This window comes from Nyctereutes procyonoides, unplaced genomic scaffold (genome assembly GCF_905146905.1).
Source record: "Nyctereutes procyonoides isolate TBG_1078 unplaced genomic scaffold, NYPRO_anot_genome, whole genome shotgun sequence".
Classification (NCBI taxonomy): domain Eukaryota; kingdom Metazoa; phylum Chordata; class Mammalia; order Carnivora; family Canidae; genus Nyctereutes; species Nyctereutes procyonoides.
In genome coordinates, this window is record NW_026575044.1 from 26,874,433 (window position 1) to 26,900,278 (window position 25,846).

At 37.4% G+C, this 25,846-nt stretch overlaps 1 protein-coding gene and 1 pseudogene across 2 annotated transcripts in view; one reads left to right on the forward strand and one right to left on the reverse strand.

The window, feature by feature from the left end:
* The window catches only part of ELP2 (elongator acetyltransferase complex subunit 2), a 49,052-nt gene that overhangs the window by 16,715 nt on the left and 6,491 nt on the right, over positions 1-25,846 (reverse strand). The window contains exons 3-17 of one of the 2 annotated variants that reach the window (XM_055324200.1): positions 25,325-25,395; positions 21,223-21,379; positions 20,735-20,812; positions 18,936-19,000; positions 17,848-17,914; positions 17,233-17,373; positions 15,368-15,463; positions 13,497-13,597; positions 13,165-13,296; positions 9,382-9,531; positions 6,665-6,853; positions 4,276-4,342; positions 3,031-3,126; positions 2,832-2,889; positions 1,967-2,039 (exon numbers count right to left, since the gene is read on the reverse strand). In XM_055324200.1, the coding sequence (XP_055180175.1) occupies positions 1,967-2,039; positions 2,832-2,889; positions 3,031-3,126; positions 4,276-4,342; positions 6,665-6,853; positions 9,382-9,531; positions 13,165-13,296; positions 13,497-13,597; positions 15,368-15,463; positions 17,233-17,373; positions 17,848-17,914; positions 18,936-19,000; positions 20,735-20,812; positions 21,223-21,379; positions 25,325-25,395 (1,541 nt within the window). Of the gene's footprint in view, positions 1-1,966; positions 2,040-2,831; positions 2,890-3,030; positions 3,127-4,275; positions 4,346-6,664; positions 6,854-9,381; positions 9,532-13,164; positions 13,297-13,496; positions 13,598-15,367; positions 15,464-17,232; positions 17,374-17,847; positions 17,915-18,935; positions 19,001-20,734; positions 20,813-21,222; positions 21,380-25,324; positions 25,396-25,846 lie in introns of both variants that reach the window. The other variant, XM_055324199.1, reaches the window with a different exon arrangement.
* On the forward strand, positions 16,507-16,891 carry LOC129508915 (protein LLP homolog; annotated as a pseudogene).

Here is a 25,846-nt window from a genome sequence, read left to right on the forward strand (position 1 = left end):
TGTTACCCACCAAACTGAATGGTTAAAAAGATTGACAGTGGCATACAAAGTATTGATAACGGTGTGGAGCTACTCAAACTCCCTCTGCTGGTGGGAACTGTAAAATGGTACAACCACTTTGGAAAATAGATTGGCAGTTTCTTTTTTTAAGATTTTATTTATTTATTCCTGAGCTGGAGGGAAGGAAGGAAGGAAAGAAGGAAATATGGCATGATTCCACTTATATAAATTTTAGAAGATACAAACTACTCTATCATGACAGGAAACAGATTAGTGGTTTCCTAGGGATGAGGCAGCAAAGGGTAAGAAGGAGCAGGAAAGAGGACTTACCAAGGGACAGAGGAAATAATCTAGGGTTGATGGCTATGTCTATTATCTTATTTGTGGTTGTGATTTCACAGGTATAAACAAACATGTTAAAACTTATCAAACTGTTCACTTTCAACATGCAACTTATAGTATGCTAATAACACCCAAATAAAATTGCTAAAAATGTTAGTTTCAAAGAAAGATACATCTAATCATCTGCTTTACCAAAGAAAACCAAATATGTGGCTGGCATCTTCAAGAAACCCAGCTACCTTCAGGTAAATCTGCAGATTTAAACTTTCCAAGCCACACTAACATCCACATCTCTTTTCTATTGTTTATTTAAATATAAAGTACACAGAACAAGTATACAAATAACAAAAAGAAAGCTGCACATTTTTGCTATAACCAAGCCCATTTGAAAAGGAAAAATAATCAATTATATGACCAACAGTGCCCAAAAACTAAAAACAAATAAGCTGCTCAACAGAAGCATAGCTATTCCTGATACCACACTCCATTCTTTCCACAGGCCCCTGCCACCAAGGAAGTATTCTCAGTACCATCCTCACAGAGGGACAAGCAAAGGACATAAGGCAGGAGGGGTATATTGATACTTACGATGCCTCTCAATACAGGCCAACAGCAAGAAGCTGCAGAAAGAGCAGGGACAGAGGAGCCTAGCCACATAGGCAGCTCGCATTATCACGTTTAAAACAAGTAAATGAATTTTAGAAAATGTAGAGAGATATGCAGATCTCAGACCTTTCAGACAATCCTCCATACACACTGGCTCCTTCCACAGAGTATGAATATATGGATAAATACTGAATTGTGAGTTTGGGATCATTCTCCCAGGCAAAAGCTTGAAGAGCACTATTCTACAGTGCCATGTGCTAGTGAGCCAGGCACCACCCTGCCTCACCCTGGCATAGGCTGAGGGACTCCATTCATCCATTCACTTCAGTCGATACCACATCTGTTCCTGGAGAAACTCAAATGGAGCGGAGGGCACCTTCTCATTTCCCTGTGTCCTCAGGGCTCCCAATTATTTCAATTTATTTATTATCTTTTTAAGTCATTTAGAAACATCTGATTAAATACATCAGGCATGGGACTCCTGGGTGGTTCAGCGGTTAGCGCCTGCCTTCAGCCCAGGGCATGAGCCTGGAGTCCTCGGATCGAGTCCCGCATCGGGCTCCCTGCATAGAGCCTGCTTCTCCCTCGCCTGGTCTCTTCCTCTCTGTGTCTCTCATGAATAAATAAATAAAATCTTTAAATAAACAAATAAATAAATTGGGCATAAATCAACTTAAATCAAGTATTTAAAAACAGAAGTGTGTGGCTCAAACAGATTTAAAATCCAACTGCAGGCTTTATTTTATTTCTCTTTATGTAAGCTCTACACACCCAACATGGGGCTTGAACTCACCATCCTGATATTAGGAGTCACATGGTCTACTAACTGAGGTAGCCAAGTGCCCCTTAATTGCAAGATTTTGAAGGGAAAGAAGGGAAATGAGATTGAGAAAGTAACTTCAGAAAAAAGCAGGTCCCAGTGGCCTTTCACGGAGCATTCTGCCTCTATTACCACAACTTTTAAGAGCCTGAGGACTCAAATAACATGTCACCAAGTAGAATAAAAAAAATTCCCTACCTTACATGCTGAGGCAAGCAGAGTCTTTGAATTGCTACAAGCAACACAAAATATTTCATAACCATGTCCATATCTAAAATTAAAAAAAAAGCATGATCCCTTTATTAGTATATATACTTATTTTCATGCTGCAAAGTTTTAACATGTGAAAAGAACATCAATCTCCATAACATACAATTCTTTTAGGGACATTACATTTCTGTCTAGGCAAGCATTTAGGGGAAAAAAACAGAGAGACTGGGAAACAGGCCAGCTTCCTAAAAGTGCTACAACTTATTCAAACAATTAGATTAAAATACATTTCATACCTCCACCCCCACCAGCCAATACAACAAATAAATCCAGGAAAGGTTTTGATGGAAAAACACCCAAGGGAAAAAAACAAAAACAAAAAACAGAGTAATAAATCTTAGAAGTCCTTTTTAAAAAGGGAAAGAAATGGGGCACCTGGGTGGCTCAGTTGATTAAGCATCTGCCTTTAGCGCAGGTCACAATCTCAGGGTCCTGGGATCAAGCCCCACATTGGGCTCTCTGATCAGGAGGGAGTTGGTTTCTCCCTTTCACTCTCCCTCTGTGCTATCCCTCTCTCTCAAATAAATAAGTAAAATCATTCAAAAAAAAAAATAAAAGAAATATAATGCTATGTCTCTACTTTAAAAACAAAGACCAATAAAAATCTAGTAAATACACAGTAATATAAAAATCTAGGTGAAGTTTGATTCTTGTCCCTTATCCACTAAAGATTTTTAGATGGGGGCACAATATAAGTAACAAGAAAGCAAAGGAGAAAATCAAGTTGTGGGGAGAAAAAAAATTACAAGTTATGACAGCATCAGACCAAATAGATTAGCACAGTTTAACTTACAGTTTTTGAACTTCAGGCCATAAAGTATTCTGCAAAAGATGATCCTCAGTGGGAGGTTCTATAATAAACGTATAGCACTGGAATTATTTTTTTTTCTGATTTCATGCAAATGAGTGAATTCTACAGCACTTACTTAGGTCAACAGTGACAGGTATCATACTAATGACTCTTATTAAACCACCTTTTTACCATTTCTTACCAGTAAGTATGGAAGGTTGAAAGGCTACTGGTTGATACTCGAAACTGGTACTAGTTAATAGTTCCTCTTCATCAGAAGGCTGAGAGGCTATATCTCCTAGTTTAAATGAAACACATCAACATCATGAATATAGCCCCTATATTTATATGTTTTGTACATGTCCCAATATCACAACGATCAGAAAGCAGTGGCACTTCAAAGTACTAATTGTACTTCAAAGATGCATCACTGTGATTCCAAAGCCAAGGGTATTTCCATTACTCCAGTATTTTCCAAATTCCAAATGTGTTCCTTGAAGCACCAGTCAATTCCACGGATTCTTTTTTCTTTCTTTTTTGTTTTTTAAGATTCTATTTATCCATTCATAGACACAGAGAGAGAGGCAGAGACACAGGCAGAGGGAGAAGCAGGCTCCATGCAGGGAGCCCGACGTGGGACTCGATCCCAGGTCTCCAGGATCATACCCCGGGCTGCAGGTGGTGCTAAACCGCTGTGCCACCAGGGCTGCCCAGATTCCTTTTTTCTTTGACCTAACATTTCCCAAACTTTTAAAAAAATCAGATTCTTCAAGCCACCCATATTAACATGTGGTAGTGGTAGTGCTCTATGAAACACACTTTGTGAAAGCTGTACCTATTTCAGGGTCTATATATGGACAAAGTATTTATCATGAAATGTCTGATGGAGAAAGCAGACAAATATATTGTGATTTAAAAAAAAAATCAGGGCACCTAAGGGGTGCAGTCGGTGAAGTGTCTGCCTTTGGCTCAGGTCATGATCTCAGGGTCCTGGGATCAAGCCTCGCATTGGGCTCTCTGCTCAGTAGGGAGTCGGATTTTCCTTCTTCCTCTATATCTCTCTTGCTTTCACTCTCTCTCAGATAAATAAAATCTAAGAAAAAAAAAATCAGGGGTGCCTGGGTGGCACAAGCAGTTAAGGGGCCAACTCTTGTATTGGCAGCTTGGGTTGTAATTTCAGGGTCATGGCATCAAGCCCCACGTCAGGATCCTTGCTCAGTTTGGAATCTGCTTAAGACCTCTCTCTCCCTCTGCCTCCAGCTCACTCTCTCTAAAATAAATAAATAAATCTTTAAAAAAATTTTTTTAAACAGTAATGAACATGAAGTTCATGTTATCCAAGTGTATAACTAGATTTTATTTTATTTTTTTATTTTTATTTTTTTTTTTATAACTAGATTTTAAACACCACTATGGGTTCAAAACTTTTGGACACTAAAAGCCTTACCTTGAAAGACAGCTTTATTTGATAACCCCAAGGCAGGGACGGTAGCTCCTTCTGGAAGATCACTGTCCTGCTGGAATAAAAAGTATGATACATGTTTTAAATACTAGAAGTTGGGATCCCTGGGTGGCGCAGCGGTTTGGCGCCTGCCTTTGGCCCAGGGCGTGATCCTGGAGACCCGGGATCGAATCCCACATCGGGCTCCCGGTGCATGGAGCCTGCTTCTCCCTAAATAAATAAATAAATAAATACATACATACATACATACATACTAGAAGTTACTACTACACCTCAGGCACACAAAAATGTCATGCTCATAAATGCAGAGGAGCAATTTAAAGATCACATCGGGTGGATATCTGCCCACACTTCCATTTTCTAAACCAACAGATGCAATGCTAAGCAATCACTGTCTGAAGACAGGCTGCATTTAACCCCCAACATTCTACACCCAATCCATAAAGTCTGGCATCCTTTCATCCATGAGCTCATCAAACTCTAACAGCTCAGTGAATTTCAGAGTCTGAGAAGGCATGCACTGGTCTGGTTTCTAGCAAAGAGTGGGCTGAAAATGGCATGCATGGGGCTCTACTTCCAAGAGTCTCCCAAAAACATCCTAATGATGCTCCTGCAAACATCACCATTTCCTAAAAAAGCATGGAGTATTTTCATGAAACATATTTAAATAACTCGGTATCTTTAAAAAAATTTTTTAGAGTACTGTTTGAAGTGCCAATAATCTATACTATGTAATTTACATCAAATTATAAGAAACTATATGCTAACTATAAAAATTGGCACATGTCCAGATGATAAGAGCATTTCTTACAATTCAGACTTTAATATTCAAAGGCTGGAACTCAACACAAACATGAGCAATGGGAACTTAAGCCTTCATCAGGAACAACGGTCCAGGATATAAGAGACAGCATGCTTTATTTCAGACACCAAGAACAACAAACCAGCATGGAAAAGAGAAGCAAGAAGCATTCCTACAAACTTATCCCCACATTCAGAATGGGAACAAAACCCAAAGTACAGCAAGAAGCTTTCCAGTCTAGGCAATTTCTGTATCTTAGGACACAGAATTGAGTGTTTACCTGGACTAAGGCTTTCATGGAATCCCAAAACCACATTTCAACCCCTAGAATTGAGAGATCCTGAAACTAACTGCCCTTCCACCCCTGCAGCTCTATATAATAATCCCAATCAAGAGTTCCCTTTTAATCTCATTCCCATGGTCTATTATGATTAGAAACAAGCAGAACAGAATCTTAAATCTTCTCATCATCAAGAAAGCCTGTGTATACTGAGGTGCCCAGTATACACTCAAGGAAATTTAGTTGGAAAGTTTATTTCAAATGACTCATTTTCTTCTTCTTCAGTCTTACCCACACTGGTGTTAGCTACCCTGCTTTCAGTCTCCAGGCTCAAATGTATCCTGTTCTCACATAATACTTTCTACCCCAAAGTACTTTTCAGAACCTTCTTTGCTTAGGGGACCTCCTTCCCCCCGCCAACAGAGCCCCCCAGTCTAATTGTGCCTGCCTCCCAAGGTCCTCCAGCACTTGGACTTTCTCCCATTCTCTCCATTTTCCTGGCTATACCACTCTTCATTTGAATAGCCATGGCTACCCCGGTGCTCGCTCACTCTCTCTCCCTTCCTTCCCCGTTCTCCCTACGCTTATCCTTTTCAATCTCAGAACCAACTCTGTGACCCAACTCTCAGTGAAGAACCATATGAGGCTCACACTTCTGTGTAACACAACTATCTTCCTAATTTCATACCTTTGAAACTAATTACTTTATAATTTTTATAATTTATATATCATTGGTCTCACCTAATAATTCCAAGTACTTCAACTCCACTGCTCCCTATCCCTAACCTACAGCTACGTGGAAATCTTGAAAGTATGGCCTACTATATATTTTATTTTAAATACCTGTCACAGTGATGATACATGGTTCCTGCCTTGACTTAATATAATTCTTTACAGTGTCTCAGGCTACCTTTTAAAGATATTTCTGGTTTTAACATTTAAATTATTGTATGCCACAGTGTGCAAAAAAGGTTGTCAAGCCAGTAACATGATTTGACTTCCTTTCTACCCATGAGCTTCCTTTACAGATTTAAGCAAAAATTTCTTAAATGAAGGGGATCCCTGAGTGGCTCAGCGGTTTGGTGCCTGCCTTCCACCCAGGGAGTGATCCTGGAGTCCTGGGATCAAGTCCCACGTTGGGCTCCCTGCATGGAGTCTGCTTCTCCCTCTGCCTGTGTGTCTCTGCCTCTTTCTCTCTCTCTCTCATGAATAAATAAATAAAATCTTAAAAAATTTTTTTTTCTTAAATGAAGTGCATGGATTTAAGCTGAAACATTTAGAAGAATACTCACGTTATAAAGCACAAGATTCACAGACTGGCCTGTAATGGCACAAAAATTTTCCACAAAATTCCGAGGTGCAGAAAATACCCGAAGAACTTTTTCATCTGCTCCAGATACAAACTGAAACCGATTAATCATTGCCAAACATTTCAGGTCATATCCATGTATCTGAGGCCGGGCAATTTCATGCCAAGTCACCTGGGTATTAAAATAGGATAAAAAAAAATGATCATACATTTCAAAATCAAATTCTATTTTTTTTTTAAAGATTTTATTTATTTATTCATGAGAGACAGAGACAGAGAGAGAGGGGCAGAGACACAGGCAGAGGGAAAAGCAGGCTCCATGCAGGGAGCCCAATGTGGGACTCCATCCTGGGACTCCAGGGTCATGCCCTGAGTCGAAGGCAGGTGCTTAACCACTGAGTCACCCAGACGTCCCTCAAATTCACTTCAACAAGCAAAATATGAGATGCAAAATCATTTATTATGCCATGGAAATATGACCACAGAGCAGATTCATCTCTGTTGTGTTTATTGATAATTCAATCCTTTTTCTTACTGAGTATATTCCCTTGTACAGATATGTGTATATATGTGCATATACATACACATACATAAGCTTGTTGATCCATTCACATACCAACAGACATTTAGGTTATTTCCAGTTTTTGTCTTTTTTTTTTTTTTTAAGATTATTTATTTATGAGAGAGAGAGAGAGAGAGAGAGAGAATGAGAGAGAGAGAGAGAGGCAGAGACACAGGCAGAGGGAGAAGCAGGCTCCATGCAGGGAGCCCGATGTGGGACTCGATCCTGGGACTCCGGGATCACACCTCGAGCCAAAGGGAGACCCTCAACCGCCAAGCCACCCAGGCATCCCTCCTGTTTTTGTCTTTTACTGAAAAAGCAGTTGTGAACATTTCTGTAGAAGCCTTTCTTTGCATGGCTGTGGGCTTCTGTTTTTCTTGGGTAAATACCACCTATAAGTAAAATGGCTAAATCATATCATAGATGCATATTTAAATTTTTAAGAAACTGCCAAATTATTTCCCAAAGACACTATATGTTTTACAATCCCATCCGCAGTATACGAGAGTGCCAGCCACCTGCTTCCTCACCAAAACTTGGTATAGTCAATCTTTTACTTTAATCATTCTCATAGGTGTGTAATGGTTCCTCACTGTAGTTTTACTCTGCATTTCCCTAATGACTATGGGGTTTCCTGTCCTAAGGACTTTCCTGTCCTTATCTCCTTATATCTTCTTTGGAGAAGTATCCGTTCAAATCTTTTGTCTTTTTTTTTTTTATAGGATTGTTTTGTTTTCCTATTACTGAGTTCTAAGGCATTCTTTATATACCCTGGATATAAATCTCTTACCAGAGATGTACTTGGTAAATACTTTCTCCCAGTTTGTGACTTGTCTTCTCATTTTCCTGACAGTATCTTTCAAGGAGCAAAAATTCTACATTTTGGTGAAGTCCAATTTATCCATTTTTTTAGTGGATGATTAATAAACAACAGCTGAACTATACCAGTAACAAGTCACAAAGAGCCATAGAAAAGCACTACAGGGATGCCTGGCTGGCTCAGCAGTTGAGCTTTTGCCTTTAGCTCAGGGCTTGATCCCAGGTCTGGGATCGAGTCCCACATTGGGCTCCCTGAGAGAAGCATGCTTCTCTGTCTGCCTATGTCTCTGCCTTTCTCTGTGTGTCTCTCATGAATAAATAAGTAAAATCTTATAAAAAAAAAAAAAAAAGAAAAAAGAAAGAAGAAAGCAAGCATTGTAAATCATTTGCTTTGTTTTTTAATGGACTCTAGTATTGCTCCCAATGTCTTCAACTCTATAATCTGAATCTACTACTGCTACTAAAGTACTAATATAAGTGGCAGATTTCGCTTGTTTTCAAGGACTGACTTGTAGTCAGTTCTAAGAATTTCTGTCAGAAATTGAAACTGAGGGGGCGCCTTGGTGGCTCAGTTGTTTAAGTGTCTGCCTTCAGCTCAGGTCATGATCCACCCTGAGTCAGGGTCCCTGCTCAGCAAGTAGTCTGCTTCCCCCTCTCCGTTTGCCCCTCCCCCCAACTCATGCTTATTCCCTCTTTCTCTCACAAATAAATAAAATCTTAAAAAAAAAAAGAAACAAACTGAAACTGAGTACACAGGCTTTCTCTACCACATAGCACAGTTCAACGGCTTGCCAGTGGTAAAGTCTGGTTGTAATTTTTTGAGCTCAGGACCAAGACTGAAAAGTTTATTAAACAAAAACTGCCCTCAATCACTATTACCTAACACTATATGACTTTAGAAATTAGTTTCCACTGCAAACTTGACAGCATTTCCTAATGAATTAAACCTAAAATTATAAGGGATAAGCTAACTTTTATGTAGAACAAAAGTAAATTTTGAAAATAACTGACATTTAAATTGTCTGAATTGTAAAAAGTATATGTATGTTTAAGTTCTTAAGAAAACATCAAACGTTTTCCTAACTGGCTGTATCGTTTTGCACTCCTATGAGCAAAGTATAAAAGCTTGGGCCACTCTGCATCCTTACCACCACTCCTTACTGTCAGTACTTTTCACTTCAGTCATTCTATATAGTCTGTAGAAGCACCATATCACGGTTTTCACTTGCATTTCCATAGTGCCTAACAATGTTGCCCCCCCTTTCACGTACTCAAGGATGTTTTTTAAAGTACATCAGTCAAGTAGGAAGACATTTCACCTGTGATTGGTCTTTTCTCTTCCATGGAGCAAAAAGTCGAGTTGTCTGGTCAGTACCAACAGTGATGATAAACTCTCCTTGAGGATCCCACATTAGGTCTTGGACACCATCAAAGTGTCCTGAAATAACAATCTCTGGAGTCCACTCTCTCTGCAATGAAAGTACTTATGACACATCAAAATAATCAGAGATCACTGCTACTCAAAATCAAGTCTGATAATGATAATGCCTTCTGCCCTCAGGGTTAATGATGGAAAACACTGATGTCCCCAAGCAAGGTGAAAAACTTAAAAAAAAACAAGGCATTAATCCTGGGAAATTCCCCTCAATTCAGCATTTATTGAATGCCTCCTAGAAGTTAGATGCTATTTAACTTTTCTCTGCCTCAAAGAATTCTTCTGGAAGAGTTACCAAGCTTGTACAGCTGTTATGAGAATTAAATGAATTTATATTTGTAAAATATGCAGAACAATGCTGGCACATAATACGTATTATTTGAGTATTTTTGTTTAAACTACGTAATAAAGAGTATTATGTAAAATGAATCAGTAGATTCTGAGTGTGTACCTGATTGGCTTAATTTTTTTTTAAGTTTTTAAAATTTATTTTAGAGACAGGAGACAGAAAGTATACGTGTACGAGAGAGAGGCAGAGGGAGAGGTACAAAGAATCTCAAGCACTCTGCACCGAGCGCTGAACTTGATGTGGGGCTCGATCTCAAGATACTGAAATTAGGATCTGAGCCTAAACCAAAAGTTGGACGCTTAACCAACTGCGCCACTCAGGTGCCCTGATAGCTTTCTTTATCAAGTAAAAGGAGCTACAGGTATATAGAATAGAGGCTGAATCGAACCTAGCTGGCCCACCTCTTGAGGGAGCCTGTACCAGCAACCATGTGAATAGAGACAATCAAGTATAGAAAATGTCCTATGTCTGGTCCACACAGCATCTTTTTGAACCACCTCAAGTAGTAGTAAAACAATCTTTAGAGTAAAATTAGACTTGTATAAATAGCTAAAATGTCATTCAAAGCAAAGTATGATGAAATCAGTCAGTGATTAAGTAAGCTATATTATTTTCTGGTAAAAAAAATTAAACAGCTGTGACTAAGAAATGCTATTAATTTTTTCTGTGACATAAAAACTGATTCTAAAGTTAGCACTAGGGATCCCTGGGTGGCGCAGCGGTTTAGCGCCTGCCTTTGGCCCGGGGCGTGATCCTGGAGACCCCGGATCGAATCCCACGTCGGGCTCCCGGTGCATGGAGCCTGCTTCTCCCTCTGCCTGTGTCTCTGCCTCTCTCTCTCTCTCTGTGTGTGTGTGTGTGTGTGACTATCATAAATAAATAAAAATTAAAAAAAATAAAAATAAAAATAAAAAATAAAGTTAGCACTAATGGGAGTTTTCAAAAAGCTCTGAACAAAGGGCAGCACTTTTGGACTATCAGTACAGTTTTCCACTATAACAGTCCTGAATTGCAGTGTTTGTTTTTAAAATCAGCCTCAATTGTAACAAATGTGCCACTCTGGTGTGGGAGGCTATGCACATGGGTGCAAGAGGGTGTACTGGAACTCTCTGTACTTTCTGCTCAATTTTTCTGTGAACCTAAAACTTCTTTAAAAATAAAGTCTATTTTTTTTAAAAGTCACTTTAAATACTTGGTAAGCAGTTATTATAAATCTGAAGTCAAATTATAAGTAAAGTTCCCTGAATTCTGTCCTCTGGCTTGAGGGTTTTTCCTTTCCTTTTTTTTTTTTTTTTTTACTCATCTGACACTTTTTTTTTCTATGAAGGCCCTCAAAAACTAAAACTGAAATATGACTCAAAGGAGCTTCAAGTTAAGAAAAAAATTTATCCTAAAAAATATCTTATTTAAAAGTGCCTTAGGGACACCTGGGTGACTCGGTTAAGCATCCTCCAACTCCTGATTTTGGCTCAGGTCATGATCTCCAGGTCATGGAATTAAGCCTCATTTTGGGCTTCACATTCAGCAAGGAGTCGCTTGGGATTCTCTTCTTCTCCCTCTGTCCCTCCCACACATGCATACACACGTGCACACGTGATCTCTCAAATAAATTTAAAAATCTAAAACAGGTGCCTTAGCTGATGATTCCCTGGTTCATTTCTTTTTTTTTTTTTCTTTTTTTTTTTTAGATTTTATGTTATTTATTCATGAGAGACAGAGAGAGGCAGAGACATAGAGGGAGAAGCAGGCTCCTGACGCAGGACTCAATCCCAGGACCCTGAGAGATCACTACCTGAGCCAAAGGCAGACACTCAACCACTGAGCCACCCAGGTGCCCAACCCTGGTTCATTTCATAGCAAAAACAATCCTTCTGTTTTTCAAAGTGTATGTATGGTTGATACACAATATTACATTAGTTTCAGGTGTATAACATAGTGATTCAATATATCTACACATAACACTATGCTCACCACTGATGTAGCTACTGTCACCATAAACACTATTATAATATCATGACTATAACTCCTTCTGCTGTGCCTTTTATTCCCATGACTTATTAATTCCATAATTGGAAGCCTGTACCTCCCATTCCCCTTCACCTACTTGGCCCAACTCCCACTCCTCTTTCCCCTCTAGCAACCATCAATTTGTTCTCTGTGTATATAGATCTGATTCCTTACTAGTAGAAACAATCTTGAAGGTCAACTCCAAATGGAAAATATAAGGGAAAGAGTAAATCACTCCATGCACTGAGAAGTCAAATCTTCATAGATGGATGATACAACTATTACAAAGGCCATCAACTAAAGGTTATACAAATCCATGAGCTTTTATTTTATAAAGTAAGCCATGAGATGCACATTCGGAATCTACTGACTCACATTTCACTCAATGCTCTTATTTCTCTCATTTATATACTTGGTTTGAAATATATTAACATACTGTCCCACATGTGTCAGACCCCATTTTTCATACTGTACAAATATGAACTCACTGAAGCACCACAAAAACCCTATTAGTAGGAGCTATTTCCATCCACATTTCACAGAGGAGGAACCGGAGACCAGAGGTCAGGCAATGGCCTTGAGGACACAGGGCCAGTAAATGCTGGGGCCAGGCTCTGAACCCAGGCTATCTAGTTCCTGGGCCTGTGCTCTTAGTTGCTGTTCCTGCAATTCCATTTCCCAAATCCAAAGAAGTAGACCAGAAGCAAGTGAGAAAGAGATGGAATAATGTTGAGAGGCAGACACATGATTAGAAGATTACTTCACTTTGAGAAGAGACTATTATTAAAAAAGATGTAAAAAGAGCCCAGGATTTAGAGGACCATTTAAAATTACACTTATCAACAGCCCTGTGAGCATTAATATATTCCTTCACAAAATAACAGATGGTCTTATTGCCCCTTTTGTCAATCATTCATCAGTAATTATCTATGGAGCACCCAACTGTCCATGGGCAGACCAAATTATGTTATTTCCTTTAAGAAGACAGGGAAGCTAAACATTTTAGGAAACATTCCCATGAAAAAATGCATAGAGTTTAAAGGCAGAGCTTAAAATTTATACAGCTTTCACTTATGTAGAAAGTTTACCTATGTGCAAATTTTAGAACCTCAACAATGAAAAAGCCTTAAGTTTCTTAGTATAACTACAGTATTAATGTCTATAATAAGAAATGATGTCATTTGAACTTAAGCACATCTACTATGTTTCTGCAAAGTATTATAAGTATGTAACATAACTTATCTAGGTTTCACTTCACTCTATTTGATCACAAATGCTTTATTTAAATATGCATAAATATGCTTTTCTTACTGGGTTAGCCACATTCTGTTTCCAAAGGTGTAATGCTCCATGGAAAGCATGAGCAATGATCATGGAGCCATCTTCATTGAACTGGCAATCATAAAATCCCAGAGTATTTCCACCTACTTCACCTACTCGGACCTATGCAATGATAGAAAATAGTATGTAATCAATATTCCACACTTCACACAGTAGAAATCACAGATTTCAGAGATTGTTATGTTCCCTCTTATTTAGCATATATAAAGGGTAAACATTTGCATCTCCAGGAATACAGACTTGGGAGTTAACTACTGTTTATTAAACCCAATTTCTTGTTCCTTAAATATTCACATTTTTACCTGTTCTAGCCAAACTCCTGACTCTTCATCTGGAGCCCAGAGGATCATGGTTTTATCCATTGAGGCAGACAACAATCTCATTGGCTGCTGGAGAATACCATCTAAAGAATAAAAGCAAATGCTTTAAAGTGACCAACAAGCATTATGTTTGTAGATTACCAGAAAAACATGATATGAGTACTGCGAGAACATTCACTTGCAGCATTGCTATAGCCAAACTTTGGAAACACTACATAAGTCTACTATTAGAAGAACAGGGGCAGCCCTGGTGGCACAGCGGTTTGGCGCCGCCTGCAGCCTGGGGTGTGATCCTGGAGACCTGGGATCAAGTCCCACATCGGGCTCCCTGCATGGAGCCTGCTTCTCCCTCTCCCTCTGCCTGTGTCTCTGCCTCTCTCTCTGTGTCAATAAATTAAAAAAAAAAAAAATAAATAAAATAAATAAAATAATAAAATAAAATAAAATAAAATAAATAAAATAAAATAAAATAAAATAAAATAAAAATAAAATAAAATAAAATAAATAAAATAAAATAAAAACAGATGAATGAGTTGTGGTATATTTAGATAATGGAGTATTATACTTTAATAAAAATTAGAGCGATATGAATCAACAAGAATATATCTCCAAACATGTCAAGTTAAAAGGCAAGTTGTAAGAGGAGAGTATATATTGATGCCAGGTATTAACAGCTGTAAAACAATACTGTTTGGGGCTACATAAATGTGTAGCGTAAGTATAAAAATACTCATGACAATGATATGCAGTGAATTCAGTCCTGTAGTTGCCCTAAGAGAAGAACGGAGGGGGAAAAGGTTCAGGAAAGAATACACAGGGTTCTCTTGATACCAATAATATACATATATTTTAAACTACAACAAATACAGCAATATTTGGCAAACATGGCAATACTAATATAACAATATTAATAGCAATTGAATGGTGATTACATTCATATTCGTTATTCATATTTTCTATTCTTGTCTTGGGGAATAAGCTGGGGGAAGAATGTGAGGCTTATGGTTTATTCAGCTCTACACCACAGCGCCAGCTTCAGTATGCAAACATCACTTCACAAATGGAGATTGAGGGCAAAAGAAAGGGACAGAGAGTCTTATCTTTTCATATATGTACCCCAGTATTATGCCAAGTTTTATATTTCCAGGGACAAAGGTTCCAGTGAAGTTGGAAGTTGGCTTAAAAGTCAATTTCTCAAAAAAAAAAAAAAAAAAGCCAATTTCTCTTAATATCCCATAATGACTAGATGAAAAGTTTTAAGAGACTTAAAATGGGAGTGGTGGTTTCAGCATCAGGGCAGCATTCACACTTCTCCCACTCAGGAGTTTAAGTTTCAACGGAATTGAGTGTCCAGCAGAACATGTCCAACAGCTGCAGTTTTATACTTTGCCAACTTAAAAATGTAGTTCAGGGAATCCCTAGATGGCTCAGCAGTTTAGCGCCTGCCTTCAGCCCAGGGCGTGGTCCTGGAGTCCTGGGATCGAGTCCCACATCAGGCTCCCTGCATGGAGCCTGCTTCTCCCTCTGCCTATGTCTCTGCCTCTCTCTCTCGCTCTCTCTGTGTGTCTCTCATGAATAAATAAAATCTTTAAAAAAAAATGTATTTCAGATTTTTTTTTAATTTTTTTTTTTTTAAGATTTTAAGTAACTTCTACACTCAGCATGGGGCCCAAACTTACAACCTCAAGATCAAGAATTGCATGCTCTACTGACTGAGTCAGCCAGGCTCCTCATTTGAGATTTTTAATCACACTGGGGGCGGGGGGCGGGGGGGGGGGAGTAAAAAGCCACCACTTCATTCTGTACATGAGATTTACCTGAAATGAGAGATATGTATATGGTTTTTCCCCTACCTTTGTAGAACGAAGGCTGCCAATGAACTGCATTTACCCAGTTTTCATGACCAGCCAGTACAGTCTCCAGAGTAATTGCAAACGCTATTTTAACACCTATAACAAAAACAATGACATTTTCTTTTCTCAAAGCCCTTCTAAAAAGAATTTTTAAAACCAAATTGTACAATTACATACCCTCCTTCAAAAATCTGAACATGATTTAGATTCAACAAAAAATAAATTAATTTCATCCACTGTTCAAAATTACAAAGAAAAAAGTTCTAAAGACATATAAATTTTTCTCTCAAGTTTTTCTATCTAATCATAAATACATGCTAAGGAATATGTTCAATTTTAAAAGTGTTCAGGAACAACTACTCTTACATTGCAATTAAAAAGCAAAACCAGACATGTCAGCTTTCCTTGCTCTCCACACTATCAATGTGTAATAACCTAATACTATTTTTAAGAAACTTAGCTTAAATACAGAAATAGAGGAAGTCAAATCAGTTTTGTGACTTTTCAAATAAAATAATTGATAAAAATATCACAAAAATTTCCTACTTGGGATTAGCTAGCTACTCATAACACACTGATTAGGATTTTTTGGTTCTCCCCATAAAACGATGCTACAAAATCCCAACCCTAATGGGCTTTAAAAAATAGAGTAATAACAAAGAAGAGTATTCCTAGGTAAACAATGCTCACTGAGGGCTAACTTTATAATTTAGTTGAACACTAAAAAATATTTCCTTCAAATACAACATTCCAGCAGGATATATCATGCAGGGGGACTGTTCTGACTCCAGACAGTAAGAAAATCAGAATTACATATAACCACTGAAGTATAGTGCTTTGGCATGTCTCTTATTCAGTAAAGGTATAGATAATTCTCTTTATTCCTTTAGATCTTCCTATGCTAATGCTGAAAATTTGGCATCATTTTATAAATTAATTTACTAAGAAAATATTAAACATTTTCAGCAATTTTTAAAAATCTTACTAATATGGTTAGGAAGAAAAATAAATCTCATATATGAAAAATAAATCCTCAAATAAAACCTTTTTTTAAAAAAAATGTACAGACAGTGGCTTCTGGTCAGCGTGGCTGTGTGTGCGGTGTCTGGTCTCCAAGTTTCCCACTTTCCAGGTAACATATGGCTAAAAGCTTACGGAGTAAGTGGAAAAGGAAGATGCATGCGGAAAAGAGAAAAAAGAATGCCCCAAAGGAACTCAGCAAACTTAAAAAAGTATTCTTAAAATAGATAGTGATGTTTTAATGAAAGATGTTCAAGAGATAGCAACTGTGGTGGTACCCAAACATTGTCAAGAGCAAATTCAGTGTGTAGTACAAGATGAAAAAAGATGACATGAAAATAAACTGAAATTAAGAGAAACAAAAAGAGCCTTCTAAACCAGCATGGACAGTATCCCATATAGATGAACCAAAGGCAAAGGAAAAGGCTGAAGGTAAAGCAAGAAAAAGGGAAGGGGAAAAGCAAAGCCAAAGCAGCAAAGGCAGCAAAGGGTTTGGCTTGGTAGGCTCTTAAACACCTGAAAAATCCTACGCGGGACTGGTCTTTGATTAGAATGTGTACACGGATTTCAGCTTCACCAAATGAAAACTTGGTTTTCATATTTAACTTGGCCTTGCTCTTCAATTCAAACCCAAATTAACTCCACAAATTAGTTTTGGGAGCTTGAATAACATTTTTTTTTGATGAATGAAAAAATAAAAAATAAAAATAAAAATTTAAAATGTATAGTATCAGTTTCAGGTAGGGATCTGATACTTCTGAAAGAATAACCTTCACACAGGTGTGTAGTGAAACAGATGAATGAGCTAGGAAGCTGTTACATTAAATATTTTCATTATTACTCACTTCCATCTTCTATTGTAAAAGTATTTTCCTTCAGTTTTATATTATCATCATCTTGAGTTTCTAAAGATGTCGACTTTATATACAGCTTCCATATTCGTATCAGGCAATCTTGTGAACAGCTTGCTAGGAAAAGATCTCTACCTAATAAAACAACAAATGTTATGTATTTTTAAACATTATATTCTTAAATTTAGTTATAAGATTTTTCTCCTGCACAATATGGTGATCTCTAGATTTCCTGAAAAACTGAGACTTTGCTTCCCTACTCTTCGTTCATTTGACCTATAATCTTTTTAGTAACATTAGCAAATATACATACAATGCTAATAAATGGTTACAACATGCAGCATTCTTATACAGTCCGTAAGATTCTACAAAGAACTCAAGAAATGTCTGCATGGGTAATAGTCAGCTAGTGTCCTGTTTAAAACATCAATTAATTTCACCCTCTATCACCCCAATTAATAGATAACAAAGGGGTAAGTATCTTCTAATAGGGACAATAGAAAAATATCGTGTAAAAAGAAAACATTAAATGAAACGTAAGAAGCTCCTTTTCTGAAAGATCCACACACTTGCCCCATCATATGTACTTCAGCAAGATTTCATACTGACCAAAGGTTGCCCATTCCACGCCTCTTATCCAATCCTCATGTCCACAGAGAAAAAGCACTTTCTGAAACTAGTAAGATAACAAAAATCATCAGGCTTGAAGTGAGAATTTAGTATTTTCATGTATATCAGTGATTTCATTTGGGATCACAGCCAGTCCTAACACACCTAATGTTTTTTTTTGTTTTTAAACTGGGAACACTATCTGATCAGATAGAAGATAGAGGTCTCACTTGGGAATGAAAAAAATCTCATAATCATTTAACTCATCCAGGTAGATAAGATAGTATCTATAGACCTTAAATACTCTAAATGTTTTCCAGATAAACTGACATGCGCTGTCCTATAGAAAAAAGTTGGTTGGCTGGACATTCACAACCATTGTAAACTTTCTTATAGAATGCAAAGAAACAGGTATTTCCATTATTAAATAAATAAGCCTGAAGTTAATCTCTTTTCTGCAACTTCCCTCCTCTAATTTAACCACTCAATGTATAGGTAAAGCTCAGAACAACAAATAAACACCGCCAGGGGAATTTCACCATAAGTTATACTTTATTTAAAATTTACAGAAAAAGGGATCCCTGGGTGGCGCAGCGGTTTGGCGCCTGCCTTTGGCCCAGGGCGCGATCCTGGAGACCCGGGATCGAATCCCACGTCAGGCTCCCGGTGCATGGAGCCTGCTTCTCCCTCTGCCTGTGTCTCTGCCTCTCTCTCTCTCTCTGTATGACTATCGTAAATAAATTAAAAAAAAAATTTTTTTTTAAAAATAAAATAAAAAAATAAAATTTACAGAAAAAGAAAAAAGAAAACGAAAATCTACTACCCCACATCTTCCTCCTGTCCTTCCCCCATCCAATGACCTGTTTCTCACCTAACAACTCTGGACCACATGGCCAAGGCAGCACTTACTTGGGTGTTCACAGTGTAAAGCTGTCTTAAGAGAGGACTGTCAAAAAAGATTCTCCTATTGGATTATTTTGGTTTAGATTAGAACAACCCTAAAATTCTACAATCTGGAAATAGTCTGTTTTAAGATGTATGATTAAGCAGAACATTAATTCTAGTATCTTAATGAAATCATTAATTACCTGGTCATTTTGTTGAACGAATAAGTGAATCTTGCAGTCATCATCACCACATGCTAATATTGGTACTGGAAGAATAAAAAAGCTTTACTGTAAATGTTCCATCACATGTTATTATCACCAATTTTCTTTACCCAGTAAAGAATGCAGGCTTCTATTTTCCACACCCTGAACAAATAAATTGAAAGTCCTCAATAAATGTCAATAAGAATAAAATGAACACTCTAAAATGTTCTATTAAATGGTTCCTTGGCAAAGAATGACTACTAATTAACCGAGAGTCCTTTCCTCCATCATGTGTCATTTATGATAGAATTAGTGGTGAAAAGAGAAACACAAGAAGCAAGTTGGGAGCATTTCATCAAGCCAACCAGAAGATTAATCCAAAAAGTTGTTAGCCCAACTGAGTAAGAAAATATAAGAGCTATGAGCCTAGCATCACAGCTAATGCACAAAAACTTAAGGGTATGTTTGTTACTTGAAGCACCTTACATTTTGTTTGAGAATTCAACAGTAAAACCAAATTCATAAAGCATGTAGAGAACAAAGTAAAAGGGCATTGTAATTAAGGGCATGTAATTATTATGCAATTTAAAGTTGCTAAGAATAAAAAAATAAAAAAAATAAAGTTGCTAAAAGAGTAGATCTTAAAAGTTCTCATCACAAGGAAAAAAATTCTGTAACTATGTATGGTCAGGGACGTTAATCACTTACTGTACTGACATTCATTTCTCAACATATAAAAAGATTGAATCATGTTGTACACTTAAAACTAATATATCACTTATACCTCAATTTGTTAAAAAAAAAAAGCACATGGTTAAAATGCTATGAAAGATGAGGCTATAAAAAATTAATTCATTTTACCAAAGGACAGCAGATAAAATGACTTCTTCTAAGTAAATGTAAATATAAGTGTGTTTTTCAAAGATTTTCTCAGTTTAAATCAAGCAAAAAACAAACTCCAGTCACATGACTTCAGCGTGGATGGGAAGAAAACTAAATTCTATGTTATAAAGCCAGAATGTGTGAATTCCTCCTACTGGGAAGCCCTCACACAAAATGGGAGCATCACATGAAACCGCAGAGTAGCAGTTCCTGCTACAGAGGGCACCAGAGGCTGGCAGTTTCCAGGCCTGCCTTTCTGCGCTAGCTATGTTCTCCAGGCAACTGAGATGGTAGAGATGGACCGACTCACAGGCCATAAACTTTGTGGAGGATAATCAAAGGTACAGACAGATGGGTTTCAGAGTAAAAGGGAAAGTTTCCTATTGGGAAATTTTAAGTGGTCTCAGGCAAATAGTCATTACGCAAGATGTGAAAAGGCTCTCATCTTCACAGATTCATAGGGTCCATCTTCAGTATTTTTTCAACTTATCCTAGACCTTCACCTTCAGAGAGTTAATTTCCCCAAATAAGACCTATAAATGTTGATATTTGATAGATAACAGTATCAATACCAAGTACATATTAAGTGACTTAAATTTTCAACAGTTATCAAAATTCTTAGCAGCTTCCCTTAATTTTATGAACAAAGATCATTTGAATATTGAAAACCAAAGTAAACTTCTAGTCATAGCATAAGGTACATAGTAGTAAAATCACTGTTTCAGGTGTATACCTGAAACTAACGTTAAAATTTTGTCAACTATACTTTAATTCTTTAAAAAAGTATATTACCCATGTTTCAACTTGTTTCATGAACACTTAGATAAGAAATTAAGACCCAATGTTTCTTTTAGGTTCTGCTTGTATGGAGATAAAAATATACTGTTTTAATGTGTATTCAGCAGGGTACTCACCATTAGTATTAGGCAAATAAGATAAAGAGAGGGCCAGAGTGAATCCATTTCCAAAGTTCAAGGTCTGAAGGCACATTACTAAGAAATAATAAAAAAAAATCATTAACAACTAACTCTGAGCTTATCTACCTGAAAAGGTAGAGTAGCATCATTGCAGCCCTGGGTGCAGGATAGGATGAGAGAGGTCAATCCTGGGACCCCAGTGACCATGTCAATTTAAATGATCAACTTTAAAAAAATGTATTTAAATTCAATTAATTAACATATTACTGGTTTCAGAGGTAGAGGTCAGTGATTCATCAGTCTTATATAATACCCAGCACTCATTACATCACATGCCCTCCTTAATGTTCACCACTATATGATCAGCTTTTAACAACATTACAGAGAACAAAAGGACTTAAAACACTTGAAAATGGTATGTGTGTTCTTCTGTCATTCATTTGACAATTACTACTTCGTTTGGATTATAATGTCTCTAAACCTACCTTCTGAACCCTTTATAGACCATATTCGAACGGTAGAATCGGAAGCTGCAGAAACTATCAATGTATGTAATTCAACATCTGATGCCCTCCTCTGGTAAAGAGCATGCACTGCATAAACAGGTCCTTCATGGCCTTGAAGATGGATAGCTTTTAAAAGCTGTATCAGAAAGAATTGACAAAAATATGTGATAAAAAAGGAATTAAGAGTTCCATCTTTATTCAACTAAAATCACAGAATTAAAGGTACAGTTAAAATGCCTGACACAGAAATACATTCTTTCAAGTTGAAGAGAATGTAAACTTCAGAGATGGTCTGACCACAGTAAGGACACATAGACCTACACAGTCTTTGACACAGCAGTTTCCCATCTAAGAATCTACTCTGAGGGCAGCCCCAGTGACCCAGCGGTTTAGTGCCGCCTTCAGCCCAGGGCGTGATCCGTGAGACCGGGGATCAAGTCCCATGTCAGGTTCCCTGCATGGAGCCTGCTTCTCCCTCTGCCTGTGTCTCTGCCTCTCTGTCTCTCATGAATAAATAAAATCTTAAAAAAAAAAAAAAAAAAAAACTACTCTGAGATGCTACCTACATTAGTGTAACAAATAATAAAAGACAAATGCAGAAAGACATTCATCCACACTCTATAATAGTGAAAAATTCCAATCAACTTAAAATTTCTAAAAGGAATGGGTTAAATTATCATAGGCATACACTGTAGCCAATAAAAAAGATAACAGAGAAAGAATCACAACATGGATATTTTTGAAGACTACAGCTAGCTTTGTGGAGTGTTCCTTCTTTTGTAATGTGATATTTCCTAATGATATTATATTCTGGTTATACATTTTGACATCATTTCTATCCACTAGCATTACATTAGACAATACATTTATGTCACTCAGTCCCAATTTTAGTGATGTTAACTTTGGTATTGTAGTAGAGGTAGTGTCTGCCAGGTTTTTTCACTGTGAAGTTAATTTTTTTGGTGATACTATGTGAGATCATACTTTGGAATTGGATATTCTATTCTCCATCTAACTTTTACCAAGTACTTTTAGCATACACTCATGATACTTGCCTGAATCCAGTACAGCGAGAACATGAAAAAAATCACAAATGGAACTAGGAAATCCCATCTACCTGCCTGCCATGCAAGATTATTCCCTGTGCTATCATTTCTGCTATTTTAGGTATACTTTTTAGAGTTCGAAATGTGTGAGATGTCTTCTATAATCTGCTGTCTACTGAAATAGAGAAGCCCCTTCAACTCCTGCTCAGTTGTTTTCTGAATTAAGCAAAACTCTGGCACTCAAGAAGATGATTAATAGTTATGTATTAGGATCTGTACGTTAACTTAGTATAATCATTGACCTTGGGCTTCTTTAAAAACTCATTTTTAAAAACTCAAGTACAGTATAATCTCTTTTAAAGATTTTTTTTTTTTTACTCATGATAGAGAAAGGGGGGGGGGCAGAGACACAGGCAGAGGGAGAAGCAGGCTCCATGCCAGGAGCCCGATGCGGGACTCAATCGCGGGACTCAATCCCGGGACTCCAGGATCACACCCTGGGCCAAAGGCAGGCACTAAACTGCTGAGCCACCCAGGGATCCCCAGTATAATCTCTTTTATGTATAATTATACACACAAAATAGACACCTAGAATAATGGTCATTAGAATGTTATTAATTCTGTTGAGGTTTCATAATCAGTTTTCCTTTTTTATACTTTTCTGTATTTAAACCTTTTTTACATGAGTCTATATCATTATTCCCTAAAAAATTAAACCTTTTGAAATTACTCAGTTTACATTTTTAAGCAGGATTATATGTCTAGCATCAGATAATTTGAAAAACAAAAGAAACCTCTCAAGTGCACCAGCTTGTTAATAAACAATACTTAATCACTGGAGGTGCAAATCTCTCATTATACTAGATTAGGATTATTTCCTTTTATCAGAAGTCAAAGTGTGTTGAGCACCTGTATACATGGAAATGCATATGAAAAGGAACCTGTAAGCCTCTTAAGGTTTCCATGTGTGGACCTTTCCCCCTAAATCCTCTTATTTCATTCATCCCCTTTTAGGAGTTTAACCCTCCTGCTGTCCTCTACCCTATCTGGCCTCACATTCTCTTCTGGCTTCTAAGTTTGCTGTCTGCCATCAGATACTTGCTCAAGTACAGTCCTCTCTATTGACAGAAGTATAAGGCAACACTGAGGAAAGAGTTTTGCAAGTATCACCTCAAAAATCTCAAAAATGAGTGCTCAAATCAATCTTTGGATTCCTCTGCCAAGATCAATCCAAACAGGAGTTAAGTTTGCTACACCCCTCTCTGCTCTTATTTCAAGTCTAGGTGCTTCCAAAATCGCCACCTCCACACCTGTCCTCTCCTTCTGAGGACAAATCTGGATATCTGGCCAGTAATTCAAGTGACATGTCTACAAGTAAATTCCACATCTTCCTTCCTACTTCCCTATTTTTTCTTTGTAGAAGCACCTTTCTTCCAGGGCCTGAAAACAGAATCCCACTATTTTTAATTACTCACTCCCCTGATACCAGCTCCTACCCCTTTGATAACTAGTCAATGTCAAAATCATCTTCCCTTCAAAAACGCATCCCACCACTTTCTTCATATTTTTTCCTACTTTAATTTGGCACACTGCTGTCAGATTAGTCTTCTTTGACATTCATATTCTTCTGCTTAGAAATCATCAATGACTACCAAATGCCTGCTAATAAAGCAAACTCTTAAAAGATGATATTCACATTCCCACACGATCTTCTATTGTACTTTACTGCCTACAATGAATTGCCTAGGAACGTTTCCAAAACTATGTCATTCAGAGTTACAAAGAATGCTAAGAGATTAAAAGAAAAAATAAAAAGTTCAGATTTGAAAGAAGTATGGCAAATCTAGTTAAACGAAGATACATTCGTCCATGTCAGAACTCTGCAGGGTTTTCACTATACTCATGGTACGCTGGGACTCTCTAAAAAAGGTATAGGATTTATACCTTAGGTATATATACCAAAAGTATTTCCCAACCTTGATTTGCCAGACTCCTTTTTTCATGTTAACTTCTTGAAAGATGAATAATTCTCTGAATAAACTTTAGAGAATCCTGTCCTAAAGACATCTTAGGCTTGGTTAAGACTGGATACTTCTGAGCATGCAATCTCCTTTATCACCTGAGCTTTGTTATTTATGCCAGTCTTCCTACCAGGACTTCTAGCCCCTTAAATTCCTCCCAAGGAAATTATCCCACACTTTAAGACCCAACTCAAAGGCCACTTCTTAAAACTCCACTGCACTGGGATCCCTGGGTGGCTCAGCCATTTGGCGCCTGCCTTCAGCCCAGGGAGTGGCCCTGGAGTCCCGGGATCAAGTCCCGCCATCAGGCTCCCTGCATGGAGCCTGCTTCTCCCTCTGTCTGTGTCTCTGACTCTCTCTCTCTTTCTCATGAATAAATAAATAAAATCTTTAAAAAAAAAAAAAAACTCTACTGCACTCAGCACCATGGTTGTGGTACAGCAATTCAGAGCACATATTCATGGAGCTACCCTTGTACTTTAGCTATTTAAGTATGTTTTGCCTTCAAAACCATGTACATGAATTATAAACAGGATTCTATCTCATCTTCATCTTCTGCACGACAGATGTCCAAATGTCTAACATGCTTTTAATCTTTGCTTACAACTAGAAATGACCTAGTGTTCATCAATAGAGATCCATCCATACTCAGCACTGCATATCATAACATTACTCAGAATTATGTAAAGCTATAATCCACATGGTAACAGCTGTCCTATGAACATTGGCAGTATTAATTTTTGCTATCACTGAAAACAGAACAGCCCCTGTAAGTGCAGTCTGAAAACTATTCCAAAATGATGGGAATTTAACAGAAATGATTAACAGTCATATGAATACAAGAGAAAATTTAGAGGAAAGACACAGGGCATGTGAAGTATAGAAAATATAGGATCTGGATTACTGATAAAAATGAAGCAACTTCATAAAAGAACACAGTAGCTATAAGGAAAAGAGCTGAAAAATAAAAGCAGATATAAGTCATTTCTTATAACTATAAACATGTCTACTCACCTGATTATTCTCTATTTCCCAGTGAATCACTTGATTATCAGATCCTCCAGAAACTAATTCAGTAGAAGGAGCTAGAAAAAATTATATTTCCATAAATATTTTTTTCCTAGCTATCTTGAAAATTTTCAAAGCTACAGAAAAGATACAAGAAAACTCATACGCCCTTTATCTAGACTCACCACTGTTCACATTTTGCCACATTTATGTAACATCTTTATCCATATATATATATATATACACACACATATATAAATATACATGGACCTCTTTGTTTATGACAAACCATTTAAAAATAAATTGCAGAGATGCCTGGTGGCTCAGCGGTTAAGGGTCTGCCTTCGGCTCAGGGCATGTTCCTGGAGTTCCAGGATCAAGTCTCACATAAGGCTCCCTGCATGAAGCCTGCTTCTCCCTCTGTCTACATCTCTGCCTCTCTCTCTGTGTCTCTCATAAATAAATAAAATATTTTTTAAAATTAAATAAATAAATAAAAATAAATTGCAGATATCAAGACCCCTGACT